At 29.1% G+C, this 22,904-nt stretch overlaps 1 protein-coding gene and 1 long non-coding RNA gene across 4 annotated transcripts in view; one reads left to right on the top strand and one right to left on the bottom strand.

Moving 5' to 3' along the window:
- LOC136795675 (uncharacterized) overlaps positions 1-11,413 on the top strand; it is a 16,308-nt gene extending 4,895 nt beyond the window's left edge. The window contains exons 2-4 of one of the 2 annotated variants that reach the window (XR_010843304.1): positions 6,320-6,487; positions 9,820-10,035; positions 11,274-11,398. This is a non-coding gene — a long non-coding RNA (uncharacterized lncRNA). Of the gene's footprint in view, positions 1-6,319; positions 6,488-9,819; positions 10,036-11,273 lie in introns of both variants that reach the window. The other variant, XR_010843303.1, reaches the window with a different exon arrangement.
- tim (timeless) overlaps positions 1-22,904 on the bottom strand; it is a 74,101-nt gene that overhangs the window by 8,596 nt on the left and 42,601 nt on the right. For both annotated transcript variants that reach the window (XM_014422710.3, XM_067047014.1), the window contains exons 5-17: positions 22,074-22,257; positions 13,741-13,899; positions 11,543-11,725; positions 11,263-11,400; positions 9,441-9,574; positions 9,143-9,283; positions 7,645-7,872; positions 7,396-7,522; positions 6,622-6,721; positions 6,300-6,483; positions 5,783-5,981; positions 2,437-2,555; positions 1,591-1,717 (exon numbers count right to left, since the gene is read on the bottom strand). In XM_014422710.3, the coding sequence (XP_014278196.1) occupies positions 1,591-1,717; positions 2,437-2,555; positions 5,783-5,981; positions 6,300-6,483; positions 6,622-6,721; positions 7,396-7,522; positions 7,645-7,872; positions 9,143-9,283; positions 9,441-9,574; positions 11,263-11,400; positions 11,543-11,725; positions 13,741-13,899; positions 22,074-22,257 (2,023 nt within the window). The remainder of the gene's footprint in view (positions 1-1,590; positions 1,718-2,436; positions 2,556-5,782; positions 5,982-6,299; positions 6,484-6,621; positions 6,722-7,395; positions 7,523-7,644; positions 7,873-9,142; positions 9,284-9,440; positions 9,575-11,262; positions 11,401-11,542; positions 11,726-13,740; positions 13,900-22,073; positions 22,258-22,904) is intronic.

Raw genomic sequence — 22,904 nt, 5'->3', positions numbered from 1 at the left:
TATAGTTATATACATATATAATCATTACTAGTTTCTTACCAAAAAAAGACTAATAACTTATCTTTATTTCATCAACTAATTAAGTTTTTGATCATGGTCATGGATCAATTATCAAAAAAGAAATTAATACACTTTAAACAAATTTGAAATAGTTATCTACCGAAACAGACATATTTTTGTTTAATTGTAGATAAATTTAATATTGATATACAACAGAACAGAATAGGAAAAGCACCAAAGAACACAAACCAACATTAGTTTTCATTTATTGAAATATCATTATAGAAAAACGGTCCCCTTCTTATCTTGAAGATTTTGAAACACAGATAAATTTTATAATAAACAGGTTGATACAATATTCATGTGTTTTTTATCAGTAACAGTAGATAAAAAGTTAGGGACTTCTATTGTTGACAGAATGCTACGTCAGGAGTGCAACATTAAAAATGAAATAACTAAAAAGGTGGAGAAAAAAGTTAAAAATAAAAGAAATTCGTCAGAAATGAATTGGCCAGAATAGTACTTCATTCATTATTAATACAACAGATACATGAAAAAGTCCTTGATCAACTCAAGTGATCTTCCACTGTCATCCCTGTTGGTAGGACACCTGTTTTCTTGAGATCCTCGGAGACATTGTCTTTCCATCTTTCCTTTAGTCCATGAGCCCTTACTCTATCAGGGTTTCCATAATAAACTTTTCTGATTGTCCTCTCCTCATCCATTAACATGCTCCAATCACTTTATTTGTTGCACTTCTATGAATTGGACCTGGTGAAAATACTTCCCTACTGTGTAGTTCCCATTGGTATATATTTATCTTAGTCAACTCTTGATCAGCTTCTTTGTACTTTGTTAGCCTTAAATTCTTTAGGTTAAATTTAATTTTAGAAGAGACAGACTAAAGACTAAGAAAAAATTATAAAACCACTTATAGAAGTAAATTATAAATGAGCAAGTAGGTACCTCATTTGGTTTAATAACAGACTTACTCAGTTTGATGGAATTTCTTTTTTTTTTTTAATAAAAGGAACTTATAATTTTGATTGTAGAATTATTGTTGGGGGTAACATAAATCTGATTGACTTATGCTTTTATTATTGTTCTTCCAATGATAGTTATTATCTAAAATATAGATAAATTCTGATGTTGAAAAAATCATAATTTATTTAAGAGTGAAATTCACCAAAAAAAAAAATCATGATTTCATCACTAATGATGTGCCTACTTGATGACATTTAAATATTACTAAGTTAGGAATTTACAGAAATTAATCACACACAAATACTAGTGGTCTGCTCTGTGTAGTTGTGGCTGCAAAGTAAAATATACCAACACACATGTCTATTTTTATTTATGCATATTTACTATAGGGGGTGAAATGATTGAAAAAACAAATTTATTCAAAATATTCGACAATTGAATATACAAAGTATTTTGCAAAAATGATTTTTACATGACAATGATGATTACAGAATCCTTTGTAAATTATGAACTTATTTTATACTCAATTGCTTAATGTGAGTGATGTATAATTAATTCAAAACATTGTACTACATAATATTACAGTATAATATTATACTCTCTTACCCCAATCCTTGTTTTATTTGTAATACCAGCTTCTGTGTATAAATTAATTACTTTGCCAATCGGATCCACACAATTGGCACTCTGCACATAATACCAGTAAAGATTGTCACAATTTTCTTGATTCCATCTAAAAAACATTATATTCACATAATTCAATCGTGGTAAAGTTTTAATGAAAAAAACATTTTTTTTTTTATATTGTTAGGTCTTAGTTAGCATCAGGGATGACAAAGACATGTAAACATATTTAAGTTTTTATCCCAAATTCCCTAAGAGTTAGTTTAGCAGGGCTATCATACAAAGGCTTGACTCTCAACTCAATCTCTTTTTTTTTCTGAATTCCTGATAACTCTTAACTAATGAAAACTAGTTTCATTGAATACAATTACAATGTAACTTCTTTTTTTTTTTTTAATCACTTAGACTGAGAGGACCCAAAAACATTTTGACCAATAATTGTCCAACATGATTTTTTAATTATATAAAAAACAAAATAAAAAAAATTGATCAATAATTTTCCAACATTTTTTTTATTGTATAGAAAACAAAATAAAAAACTCAAAACTCCACTTTAATTCATTAATTATTTACTTAAATAAATTAGACATTACATAAAACTTTTTAAAATTCATTTAATTAACTTTTTCATATACTCTGTTTTTACTGATGCATTAACCCTCTCCTAATTCCACTTAATATGCTGATACAAATATTAAATTTCCATAATAATATTAATAGTTGACATTTATGTAATTTAAGGTAAACACACTAAAAACAAATCAGCAAACCACTTTGTACCTAATGATTCATAATTGTACTTAAACCAAAGCATTTGGTAATTCTTACTCATTCTTCTGGTGGTTAGAAGCCGGCGCATCAACTTCTTTTGAGTGTAGAATAAGAGGAACGGACCTAGGGGTGTTGATAAATTTATGAATCACAAACTCTATAAGGTCTGCCCAATCCTATAAAATTTATGGATAAAAGGAGTCATTCAAACATATTTAAATTTGGAATATAATTAAAAATACATAGTAACTTAATCTTAGAAACAAAATATAAATGCAAAAGAATCTAAAATAAAATCATATTGTTTTAAATTGTGCTATTCTTTCCCTTTATTTAGAAATATAAATAAAAGTACAATAATTAAAAGTACTGCAACATAATTAATGATTCTAAACGAAATCGCTATAAAGATAAGAAATAGTATTTAAGAATAACAACATATTATTTTTATTCGGTGAGCTTCTTGTTGACTATAGATTTAATGTAAGAAAATGGTCAGAGGTGCGGTCAGTAACGAGAACACAAATCATAAGTAACATTCCAATCAACAAAGAATGAGGGAAGATGTTTATTATAAAGGGAGTATCGTTATCATATAAGTTAGAGGACATATGGTTATTACATAAGTTATAGGAAGGATGGTTACTGTAAAGGGTATATGGTTAAGTTAGAAAAAGTATAGTTATTATAAAGGCAGTATATAAATTAGAGGAAATAAGGTAATTATATAAATTTGAGGAAGTATAGTAGTCATAAAGTATATAAGTTAGGGAAAGTATGGTTATTATGTAAGTTAGAGCAAGTATGGTTGTTATACAAGTTAAAAGAAGTATGGTTATTGGTTAATGCTAAAAATTATAAGTTCCATTTAGTTTTTCCCATGAAAGTTAACAATTTAGGCTGAAACATTGGCACAAATAAAAAGTAAATGTTTCTAAAAAAATTGATATGCTCCTCACTGCATTCAAGTGCACCAACAACCAACTTGTGCTAATTTTTTTTGTTCTTGGGCTGTCCCCCCTCAAGAATGATTATAATGAATTGAAGTATTTTAATTTAACTATCTTTTTTATAATCAATGCCATAACAGTAATGCTTAATTGTGCTACTTTATGCCATAAAGTATAAATAGTAAAATATAGCCAACAGATTTTAAATAAATCTAATAATATGGTCTAATAGTAAACATAAAATTTAAGTGCAGGGATTATTTTACTTTACTATGCCAAACATTATAATTTACCGTGATAAGCAATAGAGATGACTGTATTCCTACTACTAAATTCCCCTAAGTTATGTCTATTTAGGAATTGTAAAAATAATAAGAGAAATAAAGGGGGGAGAGGAAATAGATATAAAAAGAAATAAATAATAGTGTGAAAAAATAATAGTGACAAAAGAATTAATAAAAATTAAAGAAGTTATGTAATTTAAATATTACAGTAATTCAACTGAAATTTAAATTTATACTAATTAAAGTGCATGAAATCGCTATAAAAAACTTTCTAAATGTTGAGAAATCAATATTTTTAATCAATTTTGGCAAAATTCTTGGAAACTACTACTACTGCAAAGATCATTATTGTAAACTAATATATGGTGTGTTCAACTAACTTATGTTTGAGTGCTAAGAAGCACCTATATGTCCAATATTTCTTGTTATACATTTTTTTCTAAACCTACATATTTTCCACATTAAAATCAATATTTAAAGAAATTATTTGGGTAAATGTCAAGGAAAATGCTACTCCTACAAAGATAATGATTATGAACTACTTTATTGTACATTTATCAAGTTTTAATTTGGATGTTAGTAAACATTTACGCATCCAATAGTTACCAAGATACAGTTTATCATGAACCAATTCTTTTTCTTGTAAAAAAATAAAATAAATATCGTGAAAACTATTACTCCTATGAAGATAATCATTTTAAACTATTTTATGATGAATTTAACTAGGTTTAATTTGAGTACTAAAAGACATCTGTGCATTAATAGTTTAATTTTTTAAAATTTAAAAATCCTAATTTTTCGATATTTGTGTGTGGTTTTTGAAAAGTATTTTGAGTTAAAAATTAAACTTTTTAAAAATACTGTTTCAATTTAGACATAATAAGAAACATATTTTTAGTTTTAAATGAAGATTTTTGATGAAAAATTACATTTCAAAGGATATTGGTATAGTAATAAATTTGCTAAATGAATTCATTTTAAAATTTATTCATATTTTCTATGCTCTTTTGCACTGATTTATGCCAATACAAATTTCAAAAACATCTGTTGAAATATTTTACAAATCATTGAAATTTTGTACTAACTGGGAATTGAATCTAAAAATGCTTCTTTCTACATGAATGCCAATACTAATTTTGAAAATATCAGCTGAAATAGTTTATAAATTATTTAACTTTTGTGCTAACTGGGGATTGAACCTAAAAATGTTTCTTCCAACGTATATTACTTTTATATTACTTCTATCCAAGAGACAAGTTTTCTGTAGCAAAGTTTTTTAGAATTTTTTTTTTCAGCCCATCCTAATCTGTATGTCTCATAGTTTCTGTGATACTTTAAAAAAAAAAATTATTTTTTCCAAATAACAAAAAATCAAGACTTTAAAATTTATTTATCTCATAAACTATTAGATGTACAGATGTCAATAAATATTTAAATTGAACCTAGTTAAGGGCACAATAAAGTAGTAAATAATGATCATCTGCATTGAATAAGCAGTCTCCTTGATAAATTCATCAAATGTTGATTTCTGATTCATATGGAAAACAAAAATTAGATTTTTCAAAAACTATATCTTGGGAACTATTAGAGATACTGATATCTATTTAGCACTCAAATTAACACTAGTTAAATTCACCATAGTTCACAATAATTATCTTCATAAGAGTAGTACATCTTGATATTTGAGAGTACTACTTGGTAAAATATATTCACAAAATGTACTCTAAAGGTGAAAATTTGCTCTAGATTCTATTTAAATAAATACATCTTAAAAATTGTATTATTTACATAGCTATTTTTATAGCATTATTGAAGTAAAGATTTTTTACTAGATCTGAGGTAAAGTTTAATTCAGAAGTTTATCCTTAGAATTTAACATGATAAAATATTTCAACTAGATCAAGTCACAAAGTCAACTAGTGTAAGAAGGGTGTGTTATAAATTACCAATCGATTCCAGCCAGACAGAAAGATTGGATTGAAAATTATTCAGTAAGGATGCCATGTTAACACTATTGCCAAGTCAGAATTAACAGGCATCACTTTTGGCACAGAGAACACTTAAGGGGTAGTTTTACAAGGCAAAATCATTAATCCAAAAGTTTACATTAACAGTAAAATTTAAAATTATTTATTATGATGAAATAAAAAATGTTGTAGAATAGCTTACATCGCAAATCTGGAACTCAGACTCCCAAATTACACTAAATGTTTTGAGAATCTTAGGTTGAAACAATGCTGTCACATGTCCCAAATCTCCGGCAACATGATGCATCATAGTGAATACACAATCATTTACAAAATTTCCATTTTCTTCAAAATATTCCAATAAACATCCGTACTGCCGCATCATTTCAACAGGTACAAACCTAAAATATTAACAATTTGAATAAATCTTTAATTATAATTAATAATTATATTAATTGATAATCAATATTTTCAACAATAGGCAAAAAGCATCTACCTTCTGGACTTGGTTAAAGTTAAAAAATAAAATAAGTAAATTCTATTACATTTAATACTATTTTTCTACATAAAGATGGGATGAATAGAAAATAAATTATCTACATAAACAAGATGATAATGAAACAAATTTACTTTTCAAATATAAAATCATACATAGAGTTATCATAAAACAAAAAATGATATTTTTTTTTTTATATTTTATAATGAAAAATAATGCTCACAGTTTCATATGATTTTGCAGAACAGCATTTGATCCAGGTAGAAGAGAATTCTCAATGAATGTTAACAAAATATGGTTGGTGACAATTACGTCTCTGAGGTACTGTTTGCTATGAATAGTCGGGTTGAACTGTCTCAACAGAAGAACAAACAAACAGCGAAGATCTTCTGTTTCAGAAATAGCTTCTGTGTAAATTAAAACTTCCAAATTAGTTTTGATATACACACTATTTACATGACATTTAAAGGATTATCTGAATGGGTTATTTTAATAAGATCTTTTTTTTTATTAGTAGAATAAGCAGAATAATAATTTTTACTTACGATGAATATTATCGAGATATTCATTATCTTGCCAATTGTTATGTTTAATTTTCTTGTAAGCACTTAGAGCCTGCAGAAGTTCTCGAATAGATGTAACAATCTAAATGAAAAATATAAATGCTTTTAGTAATTATGAAATATAATTTATTAATGGCACAGATATGAAGAATAAAGAGACAAAGTACACTGAATTGGTTACCACCATAATGGCCAACATGGTAAATGACATACTCCTGTATAGTCTCCAATCATTCACAATTCTTTGTAACTTATTATTTTTTTTCTTATCAGACTAGTTAATTCATGTATTTCTCAGACATTGTATGTTGTTTAGCGGGATACATCCAGGCATGCAAGAACATAGATAGGCTTATGCACATTTTTTTACAGTTACTATTTATTGACCCTGGAGTGAATTAATCCCACATTTCTAGAACCCTCTCCCTAATTTCCTGAGCCATTCAAACTCCTAAATACTTTTAAACAAACTCTCCCCATGAATTAAAACAATGCCCTCTTAGTGTATAGTTAGGGTTTCTAATCAATAAACTATACAGAATGGTCAGTCACCTGTGTTTGAAAATATAGAATAATCAACTTTTTTTTTTTTTAAATCATTAATATTTTATTTTTTTACCGATCAGAAAAATCTCATGTTATTTTTATCAAGGACTTAGATTATACTGGATTTATTAAAGATCTAAGTTTAGGAAGAATTAGTTATAGCTACTAATAACTTTTACTTTCAGAAAAAAAAATAAAGACTGAACTCACAAGATGTATTTTAATAAGATATGGTGAAAAATCATATTCTGATTGAGTCTTCACTAGTTCAAACTGTTCAGAAAGCTTAGCTCCTTCAAAAGTTAGAAATGATATTAAATCTAATGACAAGACATCCCTAAAAATCAGTATAGATATTAGTACAAAAACATTAATGATTAGCATTTAAAAAAGTGTAATTAATTACAGCCGTTTCAGTTTCAACTATTTTCACAAATCATTTTTTTTATGAAAACATACCTAATATGTAGAAGGTCAATTTCAAGCTGAACAGCAAACTTCAAGAAGTAAGAAATAAGCCAGAAAAAGTGAGTTCTGTCTAAGGATTGATTCATTAACAGCTGATGATGGAGTTCAGTAATAACTGTTCCAAAAGCTTTGAGTAAAAAATCAACTGTGAATTCTTTCAAAACATGGGTGATATCATCCTCAGTTGGCGTGTGATGCAAAAGGGCTTTTATATTTACACTAAAATGAAAACAAATCAGAAATCAAAGAAATAGAAATTATTAAAGTGTAGAGAGAATAAGGTGCTTTGAAACAATTTATAATATTATTTGGAATCAAAATATTTGTCTAATATGGTAATAAATATCAACCATAATTACAAAATTGGAGAAAAATAAAACAATACCTCCATAATTATAGATAGGCCTACATTCTCAATGAATACTATTTTATTTGTTTGTGTTATTATTGGAATCAGTCATCAACAGAAGCCTTCCATGTTTTAGATTCCCCAGTCTACTTCACCTCTTCTGTCCATTGGTCTATTGGTTGATAGCTGATAGGCTATGGCCTTCTTTAAGGAACACAAAGATTCAAATAATCCGACTCCACTGCCACGTCCAAACCATATGATGTAGGCTTTGATATATGTGTAGTTTTATTACTTCACAAGGAGGGGGTTCTCAATGTGAATGTACATACCAGTTTTACTGTTGAGTCTATACTTAGTGTCTCAAATGTCTTACAGGTTGCTATTCCATGCTGAGAAGTTTCCCTAGGGGTATAGGATATTGACAACCTTGTCCAGTTTTTTCAAAGAAGTGAATAGTACATTTTTTTCTTACCCAATATTGTAAAATGTTTAACTCTATATAGAAAAAATAAAAAATGAAAATCTCTGCTGTTACAACCCAAAGAGTTATACAAGGGATTCAGTACTTTCTAAGGAATTACTGTTTTTTGAACAGCAGTTGTGCAAGGAAGTGATTTGTTTATGATCATGCTCAACCACCAGATTTTTCTCCGATCAAGGAGTTCCATTTTATGAGGGCTCCCTAAACTCACAGGACTACTCATGGCTACAGTAACAGAATAAATAATTATCTCCCGCTGGTGGCTTCATATCTGGGTCCTTGGAGTAGATAGCACAGTGCCTTAACAGTTGAGCCACCCTGCTACTTCATACAGAGTGAAATGGATAGAAAATCTATTTAGATTTTTATAACCAGTAAACAACATAATGAGCCCTCTAAAAAAAAAACTTTTTTTTTAAGAAACCACTTATTGACGAATGATAATAAATATACTTATGACTGAATTCTTGTATTATATACAATTAAACTCTTCTTAATAAATAAAAAGAAAATTTATCATTATTTGAATTGAGTTTTGACTAATGAATCCCCTTTTTTGATTACTTAAAAACAAAAATTTTATATTTGACAAACAATTAGAAAATACCATTCAGTCATAACCTTGATAGATATTAATAATAAACTGAATGACTTACACATTTGTTCGAAAACGCTTCATGAGTTTTTTCTTTTTCAATTCTGCTTTGTCTTGTAGAGATAGTTGTGTTTTACAATTTAGAAATCGGCTTTTTTGGATCATGTTTGAAGGCTTTTGATGGACAGGTTTTACCATTCGGCTTAAAAATACATTTAAGAAAGTTCTATAAATAAATGTTGAAAGATAATAGAAATTTAATAAAATAATGAAACATTAGGCATTATGCTGATTTAGGAGGGAGTGATTAATCAAATCCAAAAACTTAGATAATCGATTACTTGAAATATATAACTTACTTGTTAAGGGAATCATCCTCATTACTTGAAGTCGATATGGATTCCTGGTTTTCAGCTAATGTTCCATAACCACAATCTGACATCTGGCTTTGTTCCATATGTTGGTCTCCATCAACCCACATATCCCATGTATCCTAGTTTCCCCAAAAAAGTTTCATATAAAATTTTCACTTGAACATTTCTCTTATAATTATAATTTTATTTAAAAATCTAAATTAAGCCAATAAATTATCTGATAATAACTTGTCTAAGAGAAGAGGGTCAAAATACCAGTCTAAAGAACTTTATAACATTTTTTTTTTACAGCTATGTATATTTTTAAAACACTGAAATAATTGCTTCAAGAATTAATTAAATAATATTTATTTATGATTTACAGCCATTCATACAGAATAGCAGGATGCATAAATATCTCGTACAAAAATACGAAGTTATGCAAAAAATTTATAATAATTTTTTCTGATCGACAATATAGAAAGCTAATTAAATCAATAAAGTGCAAATAGTTAGTTAGGTGAATTGAACACTGATATAATTTAAATAAAACTAAATCATCGACACAAATTATCTCTAAATAAAAAAGAAACTATTGGAGGTAATTAAAGATTTATTATATTATACTATATATAAGCAGATAATTTATAGTTCCTAAAATTTTATAAGATGGTTTGTATTTTTTTGGTTTTTTTTGCATCACATTAATAAAAAAAATATTTTTAGTCCTTTCCTAAAATATTTTTACAATTTTTTTTAAAAATATTTTTCTAGCTTCTTTGATATCTATAAAGTTTTTGTTAATACAAAAATGGGTTCAGCAAATCAAACAAATATAGTGGCCTTCTATGCTCTATTCAAGGGGACAAATTTGGTTTTCAGGAGCAGTTCTTCATTGAGTCAAGTGATGCTCTTATTAAAAAATTTATGCTTTATACTTTCCCTGAACCATTTGTAGGGTACTTGTGTATTATGGTCAATCCATGCTATACTTTCTATTTCCTTCCATACCATTTAAGTTCCATTTGCATTAAATGTTATAAAATTTAAATTAATGTAGTGAAAAGGTATAGGATGGAAAGAAAAGTGAGTATACAAATATTAATTTACATTTTATAATGTTTTACATAAAAAGTATGAAAGGGAAATAGAATATACCGAGTGAAACGACATTTAGGCAGCCAGCATTTTGAAGGGGATTATAGTATGTATTTTAAATTAATTTTATTACATTTGATTTTTATTGTATTTAAATTTTTTTACAACCCACTTTGTAATACATATTGTATTACAATTGTATAATAGTACAAATTGTATTACTCCAATTAAATAATAATATTTTAACTATTTTCTATTTCTTCTCCCTACCTTGTGAAATTCTAAATACATTTCTATTTACTCGCAAAGAAACAGACTAAAAATTTCTTTATATCAAATGTTTATTAGAGCCCAAAAATATATAAAAAATACTACACATGTTTATTAACAATCTTCTTATCTCTTCTTTTTTTTTTTTTTATTTTAATGAATATAAATGATAAAAAAATAAACAACTATATATGAAATTATAGATTATTAGAAAATATGAGTATATTTTAAATAATCTTTCAAACTTGTTTTTATAATAATTATATGGGTTGTTTATTTCCAAAAACCGTCTAGTCATATGAATGTGTGTATGTAAATGATTAATTGAAGATGAAATGATACTTATTATTAATAAGATTAAAGTATTCAATGATACTAAATATAAACAATTCTTAAAATAATATTAAAAACTATCAATACAAACATTTGAGTAATCAAAAAGAAATAAATGGCTTCTTACCCGTTTCTTAGGTGTTTGCTGTTTAATAGACTGTTTCCTTTTACCTGCTGGTTTTGTTTCTGGTTTATGATCACAACCGCTGTTATCTGATGAATCAGTTTGGTCAGAAGTAATCATTGAAGATGACGAGTTCCCTCCCTGTTTGAACAGAATTGAAAACATGTGTGAGAAGTTCTCAGTGCATTTATTCATCAAAAAACAACTTTAAAGCTAATAAATATAAATTGAAATACCAAAACAATAAGTTTAATATTTATAACATCTAAAAGTTGATACTTACTGGAGGAGAAGTGTTACTTTCATTGTCTTCAGAGCTTTCACTCAATTCAGAACTTTCAAACCACAGAGTTAGTAACTTCTGCAATGTTGTTACTCTCTGATCTTTATACAACAAAACAATCAATTGGGCTATTGAAGTTCTCCACTCATCTCTTCCATGAACAGTTAACAGTTCAATCAGAACCTAGGGTTAACAATGTTTTTCAAAGTATTTTATTTTCATAGTAGATAAGTTAGTTGTATTTAAATGAAACAAAATCTAGCTTCATTCAATATTGTTAATAAACTCAATTTCCAATCTCAAATATCTCATCAGAAAAAAACTAAGTAAATATAATTTGAACAAGAAAATGTTTATATTTGGATCTATTGATAAACATATTCAGAGATCAGTCATTTATTTTTCTTATTACTTACTGCAATGGCATTTAGCATGAATCAAAATTGCACCCTGAAGCATATTACCAGGATTTTAAAGAGAGATTTGAAATTAAGGATTTTAACAGTTTAAAATTATTAATATTCAAATAAATAGTTTAAATTAAAATTTGTTTCTTACTTCTCAGTTTTCAAAACAATTTACTCACGAAAAAGTTGAGAAGACATAAAAATTGAGAATCCTATAAGTTGCATCTTATAGAATGAACTAATTGCTGTCCAAAGGTTATACACAACACTGGGCATCTAGACATTCTAGACCGGGCATCTACATTCTAGGACATACTAGAATGTATTAATGATTCACTGATGGATGTTGTTATGAATTCTTATCTTAACAGCGATTTCCTCTGTCTCAATACATTCAACAGGAATATCTCCTAGTGGAATGATGATCTTAATAGGCAAAGAATCCTCACTATGAGGTTATTCAATGCTGCAAAAAGATCCGGCAGATGGGATACCTATAAAAAACCTGTTACAGAGTATCATAAATCTGTTCGCAAAACCAAAACACAAGCTTGGAGGAAGTTTTATTTGCAGGTAGCAAATATTCTGGCTATATGCCGAATCAATAAAATTCTTTTCAAGCAAACTAATACCGGATTGGTGGGAATGCTAAAAGAAGGTATATGTCTACCATCAATGAAAATGACACCTTAGATTTCGTAGAGAGATCCCATTTCTGAAATTGTGAGTTACTAGAGAAAGACAAACTACTAAACAGCTACAGTTGTAGAAAAGATATGTCGGACAAAGCCAATAAAATCATCACTATTGACAAAGTTGAATAGGCAATAAAGTCGTAACCATTCAAATCTCCTGACAATGGAGCATATCCGCAGATACAAAGACACTAAATTTAAGATTATCTGAACCAAAATACATAAACCAAATAATGGTATTAATAGTTACATGAATGGCTCTTTTACAACCCAAGGCTCAGGAGCTAGCATCTGGTGACAAACCATTAGAGGGAATATCTATTCCTCAAGAGAAGCACACAATTTCATTCAGAAATACATGATATAAGTCATTGCGCCAGTACTCTTATAGTAAAATTTAAGCAGGGCTTGCTGGTAGAGAAATAACAATCTACACAGACAGCTAGGCAGCAATAAGGGCACTTAACAACCTTGGTACATGGTCTACAGTTGTTGAAGACTGCAATGCAGTACTCATGTTACAATAAAATCAATATCGAATGGGTCCCGGATCACTGTGGTATTCCTGGTGACGAGGAAGCTGAGAGGCTAGCTAGAAGTGGTTCTGAGATCATTCCTATTACACCAGAGTCCCTGTTTGGTACAAGCCTTAGGACACAAAACGTAAAATAAATGTGGAATACGGCTTAAAAGCTAAACTTCATTGGCTTTATTGGGGAATTATGAGCTATAAGGGTTACTACATATATCAGTAGATAGGTGCAATGTAATAAATAAAATAAGTCTTTATTGAAACAAACCAACTTTGACATTTAAAACTTAAAAAATATTTTAGAGGCTCTACTAAAAGTTAGGAGCTAAAAGTAAGATTAAATTTAACTTTTAAAATTTCATGATATTTTACTGAATGCTATATCTATGCACTCCATCACAACACGAAAGTAGTAAATTTAATATATATAAATTACATGCATAAATTATATATATAAAACTTAAACATATATGATATAAATAATTTTAAAGATGAAATTGTATACTTACATAATATCATAGTTCATAGACCATAAAAATGAAAATGAACTACTACTGTATGTACCTTATCAAAATTTTGAGCAAAGAGGTTCCAGAGAATCTGATTTTGTTCTGAAAAGCCTTCTCCACCAATCAATATTCCATTAGGAATGTGAAGAATATTGCGGAGAAGGACAATAGAGTCATTGAGAGTCTCGCAGTCTTCCTCACTAAGCTCATCACCCTTAAGAATCATATTCATCCATCTCTTAATTATTGAAAGTTTATTTATCAAGTTTATTGACATTTGTAAAACATTAGAAGGTTTTATAAATAATTCAAAAATAAATAGTATAGCATAAATCATTGAAATATCTGTGGTATTCCTAAAACATAAAATAAATTTGACAAAACCTTTGAATTGGTTCATTTAAAATTATCAGTTTAAATTGCTTAAATACTTCATTTACACTATATTATTTAAAAGTGAATATTAAGTAAAAATATAAAAAGAAAACAAATATCAAAAATAAAAGGTAAAATATTTCTAGGTCATGAAGTTACTCTACTCCCAGTCACACAATTACTTCAACAAAAACGGGATGGCAGGTAGGTATACCAAGTTAAAAGGAAACTACTAAAAAACCCGATGCAACCATCTCAACAATCAAAATGCTTTACCTGAGAAAGCAAAATTCTGTGTGTCTTGATGTTATCTTTTCCCTGGAGACAAAAATAATAAAATATCTTTCATTTACAATTGTATCTAAATAATGAAAACAATTTTTTTTAAGTTTTATAAAAATGTATGTTTCAATAAAAATATGTAGAGAGGTAATTTAAAGAAATACTATAATTACATCACAGAGTAAAGTATAAAATTTCATTATTGATAGCCTGCACTCATATATGGGTAACTCTCCAATTTTAGAGCTATTCAGTTATAGAACTTAATAAGAATAATCGACCACTTGATTGTAAATAATTTTATTTTTATGTTATGATCCTGCTTGAGGACAACATTTCTCACTTTGAAGTTCTAGTCATTAATTAATATCTAGCTATAAAATATATAATGCTTATTTTATCATTCCCTAGCCATGACACAAAGCTGAAACTGTGACTTTACAAGTCAATGGTACCAGTTTCTTTTGCAGTAAACCTAAAAAAAAGAGACGTATCTGCAGCACTCTTTCAATAACTGGTATAAAACATACTTTTTATTTTAGATAGAACAAATCAATCACTATAAAACTTTTTACCTCTCTCATACAGATTTTGATTATTTCCTCACCCATTTATTTAATGCCTACTACTATGCCCCCACATAGGAAAATTTAGGTATGAAAGATGATCAGGACACACACCAAGGAAGCAGAAAACAGATAGTCCTTCATTTCCTTCTTTATTTGGTTCCAGGATGGGAAAGGGAATGAAAAGTATGTATTTTTATTGGTGATCACTCCCTAGTTCTCAACAAAGTCAATGACGATAAGACTTAAATTTTGTATATTACATAGTTTCGTAGGCTATGAGAACCTCTTTATGTATAAATTTCTTTTGAAGCTTCACTTGAGTACAAACATTAAAAATGGTTGATTTTTCACTCTCTACCTAATAGAAAAATCTTGGAGAGTATGGAATGATCAGAATGATAATGGAATGACAAATATTTAATTTTCTATCGATATTCACTATTCGTACCTTTTAGAAAAAAATATTTGATAGCTAAATAGCACCAAATTTGGAGAATGACCCTTATACTGTTATAAATTATGAAATATATATTTCAATGTGATAGTGTGTGTGTAATTGTTTATGGCAGGCCCAGAGGTAAGCCCAGCAAACAATTTATTGGCTGAATTTCCAATCGACTTATAATGTTAAAAAAGTTTACAATTTTCAAAAATCCTAAAGTTTGTCTAAAATTGATTAGTTAAAAAAATATTACTTATTATTTTTTACCATAGATTATTCTTATTGATGACCTAAATTCAGATTAATCAGAGTTGGTTTATGGGATGGGATGGTCTGGTGAATAAGGTACTTTAATCACTATTGACAGACACAAGTTTGAGTCCTGGATATAAATGGTAATTTTTATTTAACCATCCATCAATTAACATATTTGTGAGATCCTACTGAGGCACACAAGTCCCCAGTTGGGAGATGATCTATCAATGGATTAAGGAAGAAATAAAAAAGTTGAAAATTATTCTAATTTATTATTTTTGTGGTATAACCAAATATTTGTTAAGGTAACAAGGAATCTTGTAGTACTGTAATAACTTTGAGTAGTTAAGGTTCAGCATTGTATTGAGAGATGGGATAACATTCTTCACCTCATTACCTATGTATCTTTTAAGACTCAGCAGTAAAGGTTAAATCAGATTACACTACCTTTCTTCAAAAGATTAAACATGAGCTTTCAAATATTTGCCAAGCTGTTCAACCAGCAACCAGGCTACCCAAAATAACCATGCTTTCTTTGCTTGAGCTATAATTGATAAAAACTTCAATGTGAAACATTTATGGGTCAGATCAAAAAGATTTTAGTGGAAAAAAAAAATTAAAAATATGAGCTGACAAGAGTTTCTTTTTAAAATGTGATCTTGTCTTCTTTTCATAATAGATTAGGCCTTGTGAAACAATTCAGAAAATCTCTACCAGCAACTAGGAAATTTTTTTTTTTTACTTTTAAGTTGTTAATGGTCTCTTGACAATAGACTGAGATTATTGTTGAAATAATTTTGAATTTGCTGTATGAATGCAGTGACAGAGAAAATGAATACCTAATCACTGTAATTTGGTGAAATTCACAGTATTATGACATTGGTGTTATTGTTAACTGTTCCAAGTTAAAGTCCCTTTCTTCAATGTTCTATGGGACATACAAAGAGGAAAAAAGGTGCCAATTGTTGATTAATAGGGATGGTAAGCCCTTTACAGCTACAAAATAGAGCTAAAAGATAAAAAAGTAAAAACATATCGGTATTAAAATTATGAGATGCACAATACAAAAACTTATAACACACCTATTATTTCTGTATTTATTAAATAAATAAAAATATATCTTCTATGTGTATAAATTTCTATAAGCATAGCACTACTAAAATCCTCAACTTGGAATATCCTATATATATATTTTTTCATTCACTATTCTGTAGATATTAGAATCCTTCATAGATCACAAAATCTATATAATTTTTTTTCACATAATATTATGTAGAAGATGGAGATATGAAACAAATAGTGGACAAACTGATGCTAAATACTACTGACTTAAAGTCCTCACCTAAAAAAAAGAAATTAAGAAATGGGGTAGTGTATTTTAAGAAGTATAGAATTTAAAGAACAATCAAATGGAAAATATACTTAACGATTAACACAGATACAGACAACCAATGCACCAATATTCCTTTTTTTTCTTTGTATGATTACTTATACTTTTTGTATTATATAGAAACAATGTTTCCTAAAACCCTTACCCTTCTGTACGATCATTCATCTCACCCTGAAGAGAACTCTGATGGCGAAGGACAATCCTCAGGAAAAAACTAAAGAAGGACAATGATTTTATCTGATGAAATAGGATGGACTAGGGTTCCTGAAAATGTAGCTGTACTAAAGAAATAACATTTCTATTAATTTTGATTCACTTTCAAGTTCTTAGGTCTATAAAATGTAAAAAATGAGTTTAATTTTGCAAAGTAAGTATTTTTAATCATACAGTTTAAACTAATATACTTTCAACAGATTAGCCAATCGAATTATTGCATATTAATCAAAATTATTATATGTCAGAAAAACAAAATCCCCATGCAACAGATATTAGATACAAAATCTCATGTTAGTATGCTGTTTCTGAAAATGATCTGTAAGATACATATGACAATTATCTTGGTTCAAAAAGAAAGGACAAGATTAGTTTATGTTATCCCCAAAACTGACATCTCTTGAGATACAGCAAGAAATTTAGGTTCTAATTACCATTGATGGTGACATGGGGGTACCCAGAGGGGGACTGCTGCCTCCCTCTTTGAAGTGAGTGAGAGAAGTGAACCAAAATTTTGGTTTTATTCGCCTTTTCTGTGCTGAAATGAACAACCTCATTGACAATGGCTTGGCCTCTCCTAGTTTTGATCTTGGGTACGTCCTTGGATGGTGTGGTGGGAAATTTCTTAGCCTATATAATACCCTTGAATGGACTGGTCACAGGCATTTAGGGCAATGGAGAGGCTCAGAATTGTGCCTTTTGCACCAGAGCCAGACTGAGGAGTCCATCTGATTACAAAAAGGCTACTAACTCATCTCAAATTTTCAAGTTTCCACATCAATTTTAAATTTTTCCAGTTCTATGGAAAGTTTTCCATTTCAATTGAAACTTTCCATTTCAAATGAAACCCTTTCCAAATCAATAATAACTTCTTACATTTCAATTGTAACCCAACCTGCCTTGAATAATTTCATAAAAATTATATTTTTATTTTTATTAATTAAAAATAATACTGTTAAATTCAGTAATGACTTTTCAAATAGTTTCAGATTATTCATCCAAATTTATTTCATTTATTAGATAATCTATATTTAGTGCGAATTTGAAATTGATATAAAATTAATGGAAAGCAAGATTATAATTCTTTATTTATTTGTATATATAGTTTAGCAGAATTCTTCATTATAAGTTTCGTTTATTAGTTTTTCAAGGATTTTATTTCCGAATTTACAGTAGTATTTGTGATTCACCATGAGCATTTCGATTTATTGGTACCCTTCGATATGAGGATCGTTTTTTTTTTTTAGTTTCTGTTGGTGTTCTGATTCTATTTTTTAAATTGGATTTTAAGCAGAGTAACCGCAACTGAAATGAAATATCTTTAAAGTAGCCAGGCGAACTCGGAGAGATCTAAAAAAAAAAAACGATAGAACCAGACAGGATTTAGGAGTGAAACCCCTAACCGAGATCTTAGAGAAAAACAATTAAAGTATTTCGGCCATGTATGCCGAATCAGTGAGAATCGTGAAATACAAGTTCCTCGAAGCCCGATCTACAGGAAGATCCAGAGGCAGGCCAAGGATGTCTTAGTTGGATCCAATTACCCCACTGGGAGAGTGGAAGAGTGGAAAGCGGGTGGCATGAACAAAGGATGGAAGAAAAGAGGGATTTTCGATCGCTTAGTGGCTTTCTGTTTATTTTTACTTTTATTCGTCTTGGATATCGTTTTGGATTGTTGGATGGGAATCGTTTATTGGATTTTCGGGAGTCCTGAATCTATTTGTTTGGATTTTAGACCGCACATGCTCTAAACTCTAAGAAATGAAATCAATTTTGGATGAATATGCTGAAATTATTTGAAAAGTCATTATTTCTTAAAGAAATAAAATATAATTTTTATAAAATTATTCAAGTTGGGTTACAATTGAAATAGAAAAACCTTCAATTGAACTGGTAAAAGTTGCAATTGATATGGCAAAGGTTACATTTGACTTGGAAAAGGTTTCAATTGACTTGGAAGTGTTCTTGTATGATGGCTCCAGCCAGGACAGGATTCTTCCAATTTGGTTTTAGTTGCATTATGGATCATAACTCTGCTAACTTATCAACCTATGCGATGTGTTTAGATTTGCAAATATTATAAGCATAATTTGCCTGAATATGGTACTAAATAATATTTTTGTAATAAATATTAATGGAAAAAAATGTTTGGACATCCCTGAGGTGGTCACGGTTAATCGCGCAATTATAAGGTGCTACCGTCCTTCATGAGTATGGCCTCTGCCACTCTGCTTTCTGACTCCTAGCAGCCTTAGTTCTTCCTCTACGTAACCTGATTCCCTTCCTTCATGATAAAGCCACCTTCTTTCTCTTTTTTTATCAGACCTCAATAACCAGTAAGTTGTATTTTGTTTATTATTGATCCTTTTCTTCGGTGGGACCCACCAGTGGACAGTAGTCGCTTTTCCTAATCTCAGTGAGCGAAATTGTCGTATAAACTTCGAATTTATGAAGCTATATTACCGTAAAGCGTTATTTAAAGCCTTTGAAAGTTGACATTAGCCATTAGAAAATACCAAATAAATTTTAATTTTAACCGATTTCATATGTATCTCACAGAAATAATAACGTTGAAAACAATTTTACTTTTGTTTAAATAAAATAAATTGTATCCAATTTAAGCAACAAAACACTCTTTTTTTCTTTAAAATTCTTTTCGGCCAATTCGGCGATCCTCGAGGACAATCATAAATACAAATTACAACTTACATCAATCATTTAAAATATTGTTGTGATAATAGTGTATTATTGATTCGTAATTAAAAGTTTTAATATTTAATCTGAATAGTGGCAAAACATGGTAATTTTGACTGAAATTGATGACCTGCGCAGAATAGTCTAAATAAAGATTTTAAATTATTGATGTGAGTATAAATTTGCATTTAAGATTGTCCTTGAGGATGGCCCAATTAGCTGAAATGTGGGACTTTTAAAGAAATAAAGTCTATAATAATAAATAATATGAATATAATAATCAATAATAAATAAATGAATTGGATATCATTTATTTAATTTAAACAAAAATAACCAGTCTCAAGAAATTAAAAAGACTATATATAGAATGTCTACTGTTAAGTGGATAAAAGAATCATGCCCATCACACAAGCATTACAAGGAAATTGAAGCATTATAACAGTAATTCGACCAATCAAAGACCTAAAAGAGTTAGCATTTCTGAAAAGAATAAACTCTTGACAAACATTTCACTCCTCATTTCTATTATATGGACAAAAAAATGCTAAATATTTGTATAACTAGAAATAAAAAATAAACATTAAATGTAATAATAAAATAGTTACTACTATTCAACTACTGCTTTTAATAGCTACTACTGCTTCTTCACAAAAGAAAAAGAAAACCTTATGAGCCCAATCAATTGTTAAAAATAAATAAATTAATTAACTAACGCAAAAAGCATTAAAAATTCGATGAATAACTCCGTACTAATTGGTTGCCTGTACACGCCAGATGTCTATATCGTTATAAAATTTCATTGCATCTCTGAACTCCAATTATCATTAACCGTTCAATCGTACATCATGCCCTATATGCTGCTGACCATTTCAAAATAAATGAGATTTAAAAACCCCAATTACTCAATGGACAATTAGTGATCATTTCTCTCGCTATTACAATTTCGCTAAGTGAGCTTGGTGTTCTTAGGTTCCACAATGTAATTGAAGTAAGTTCAGAATCGAATCCTGGGGACAACACGTTATGTAATGCCGGAGGAGAAGGAAAATGTTTTTACTTTTTTTTTATGACCCCCCTTTCTGGTCATTTTTGACATGGGAGGGGAGGAGGTTATCTAAGGGGTACCACCCTATTGTAAACATCATAGGGTCAAGTTTTGGGACTACCGTAGAAATAAAAGTCAATCCCCAAGGCCGGACTCGAACCGAGGTTGCAAAGAACTACGCCTCGACTCCCTCAGCTACATACGGCCCTAAAGAACAGGTCCATCTATTTGGGCCCTTTATTGATGCAGATATGGGTGCGCCAGTGTGTTTTTTCTTGTTCTCTCGGTCCCCCCAGATGAAAATCTCAAAAATTGCATTGGTCTCCGAAAATTTATAACTCCTAGAAATATAACTCTCCTCCCTCAAAAAATTTTTGATGGTGCCCCTTGGTCCATGCACCCCTGTGTAATAATGTCGTGACAAAAATAGGAAAATAATTTTGTTTTAATTCTTGAAACAATTTTGTCATGGAAAATTAATTTGGAATTCGATCATGAATAATTTATGAACTCTATACTACTATTTTAAGACAGTAGTTCAAACACGATCTCATTAAAAATGAAACTGAGAGAGCAACACTTTCTTGGTTTTTTTTTAATTTCAAATCTCGTGGCCTATATAAAACATATTTTTTCTAAAGTATACAGAAATATTGTTTTTCAATCATGATTTAATTAAATTAAAACCAGTATATATAATGAACCACAAGCCACGTGACCCTTGCAATAAGCTGCGGAAGAAGGGCTTTGGACTGAAATATATTGATTTGTTTTCCCGGAAATCTGTCATCTACCAACTCACTGACCTGCGTATCGCTTTCCATCTGTCTAAGACAACCTTATTATCTTTTTAATATTTATTTCTTTTTTTCTCTTTGCCTAGTATTATTCAATGTACATATTATCAATCTTCGGGCCGATTCTTTCAGCAATAATTGAATTACCCTATACTGCTGTTAAACCTTCATCATCATTCACAATTTTTGGGGCTATAAAAAATATTTAAACAAAAAAAAATCCATGTTCCCTACAATTCACCAACAATAAATGAAAAAAAACCGTTCACCATGAAAGCTAATTAAAAATACATGATCAATGTAAGGATGATTTAATAGGTAATTACCTTATACAAAATGTCTTTTATATGATCAATTATTCTTCTTGTAGCTCTAGGTTCCAAGAAAGCTTCTTTACATGAAATGAGAAGCCAATTCAATTCATTAATGGTATTTCTTCCAGCTTCAGTTTTCGACATGACCTCAATCGGTAACAAACATTCCACAGGCATTGTTAAATTAGCCAAAACCCTAGAAATAAATGTGTTAAATAATTAACTGTTAGTCTTTGAATATTTAATACACATTTTATTTTACATCAAAAACCAGAAGTAGTAGAAGCATATAGAGAAAAAAATAGATAGTTCTAAAAATATAATCTTTATTGTTTTAATAATCTAGTTACTCGCAGAACCAGTGGGTTTTGTCTGAAATGTCAATCATGGATCATATTTCTACATTAGGTTACCTTCACATAATATGAAAAATATATAAATATTGAATATAAAATGTTTTCCAAAATACTCGTCTTTAAAATTAAAATTTTGTTTGTTTTAAATAATTACCATAAAAAACTAATCAATTTAATACAACAGAAATTCTGAATTGGTAAGAATTTCGATGTTAAAGGAGGAAACATGTTTGAACAGGTAGAGAAGTTTAAATTAGGTGCTAAGGTAACTAGAAAAAAACGAAATTGATGAGGAAATTAAAGCAAGGATGAACGCAAGATTTTTCAATTTTGAAACTGTTCATTCATATAAGACTAGAGTCAGGAAAATGCTCGTCGATTCCGACTATTACAACACTTAATAGACAAATGGTCTATACTTCCAATGTGGAACCTGGCCAAGTGAGACACTGGGGTACTGAGAATCCTCTGCTAGTGAGAAAAAAAA

Source organism: Halyomorpha halys, unplaced genomic scaffold (assembly GCF_000696795.3).
Source record: "Halyomorpha halys isolate HHAL.00 unplaced genomic scaffold, Hhal_1.1 Scaffold387.1, whole genome shotgun sequence".
Taxonomy (NCBI): domain Eukaryota; kingdom Metazoa; phylum Arthropoda; class Insecta; order Hemiptera; family Pentatomidae; genus Halyomorpha; species Halyomorpha halys.
Note: the sequence above shows the minus strand (reverse complement) of the source record. Positions and strands in the feature narration are given on the sequence as shown.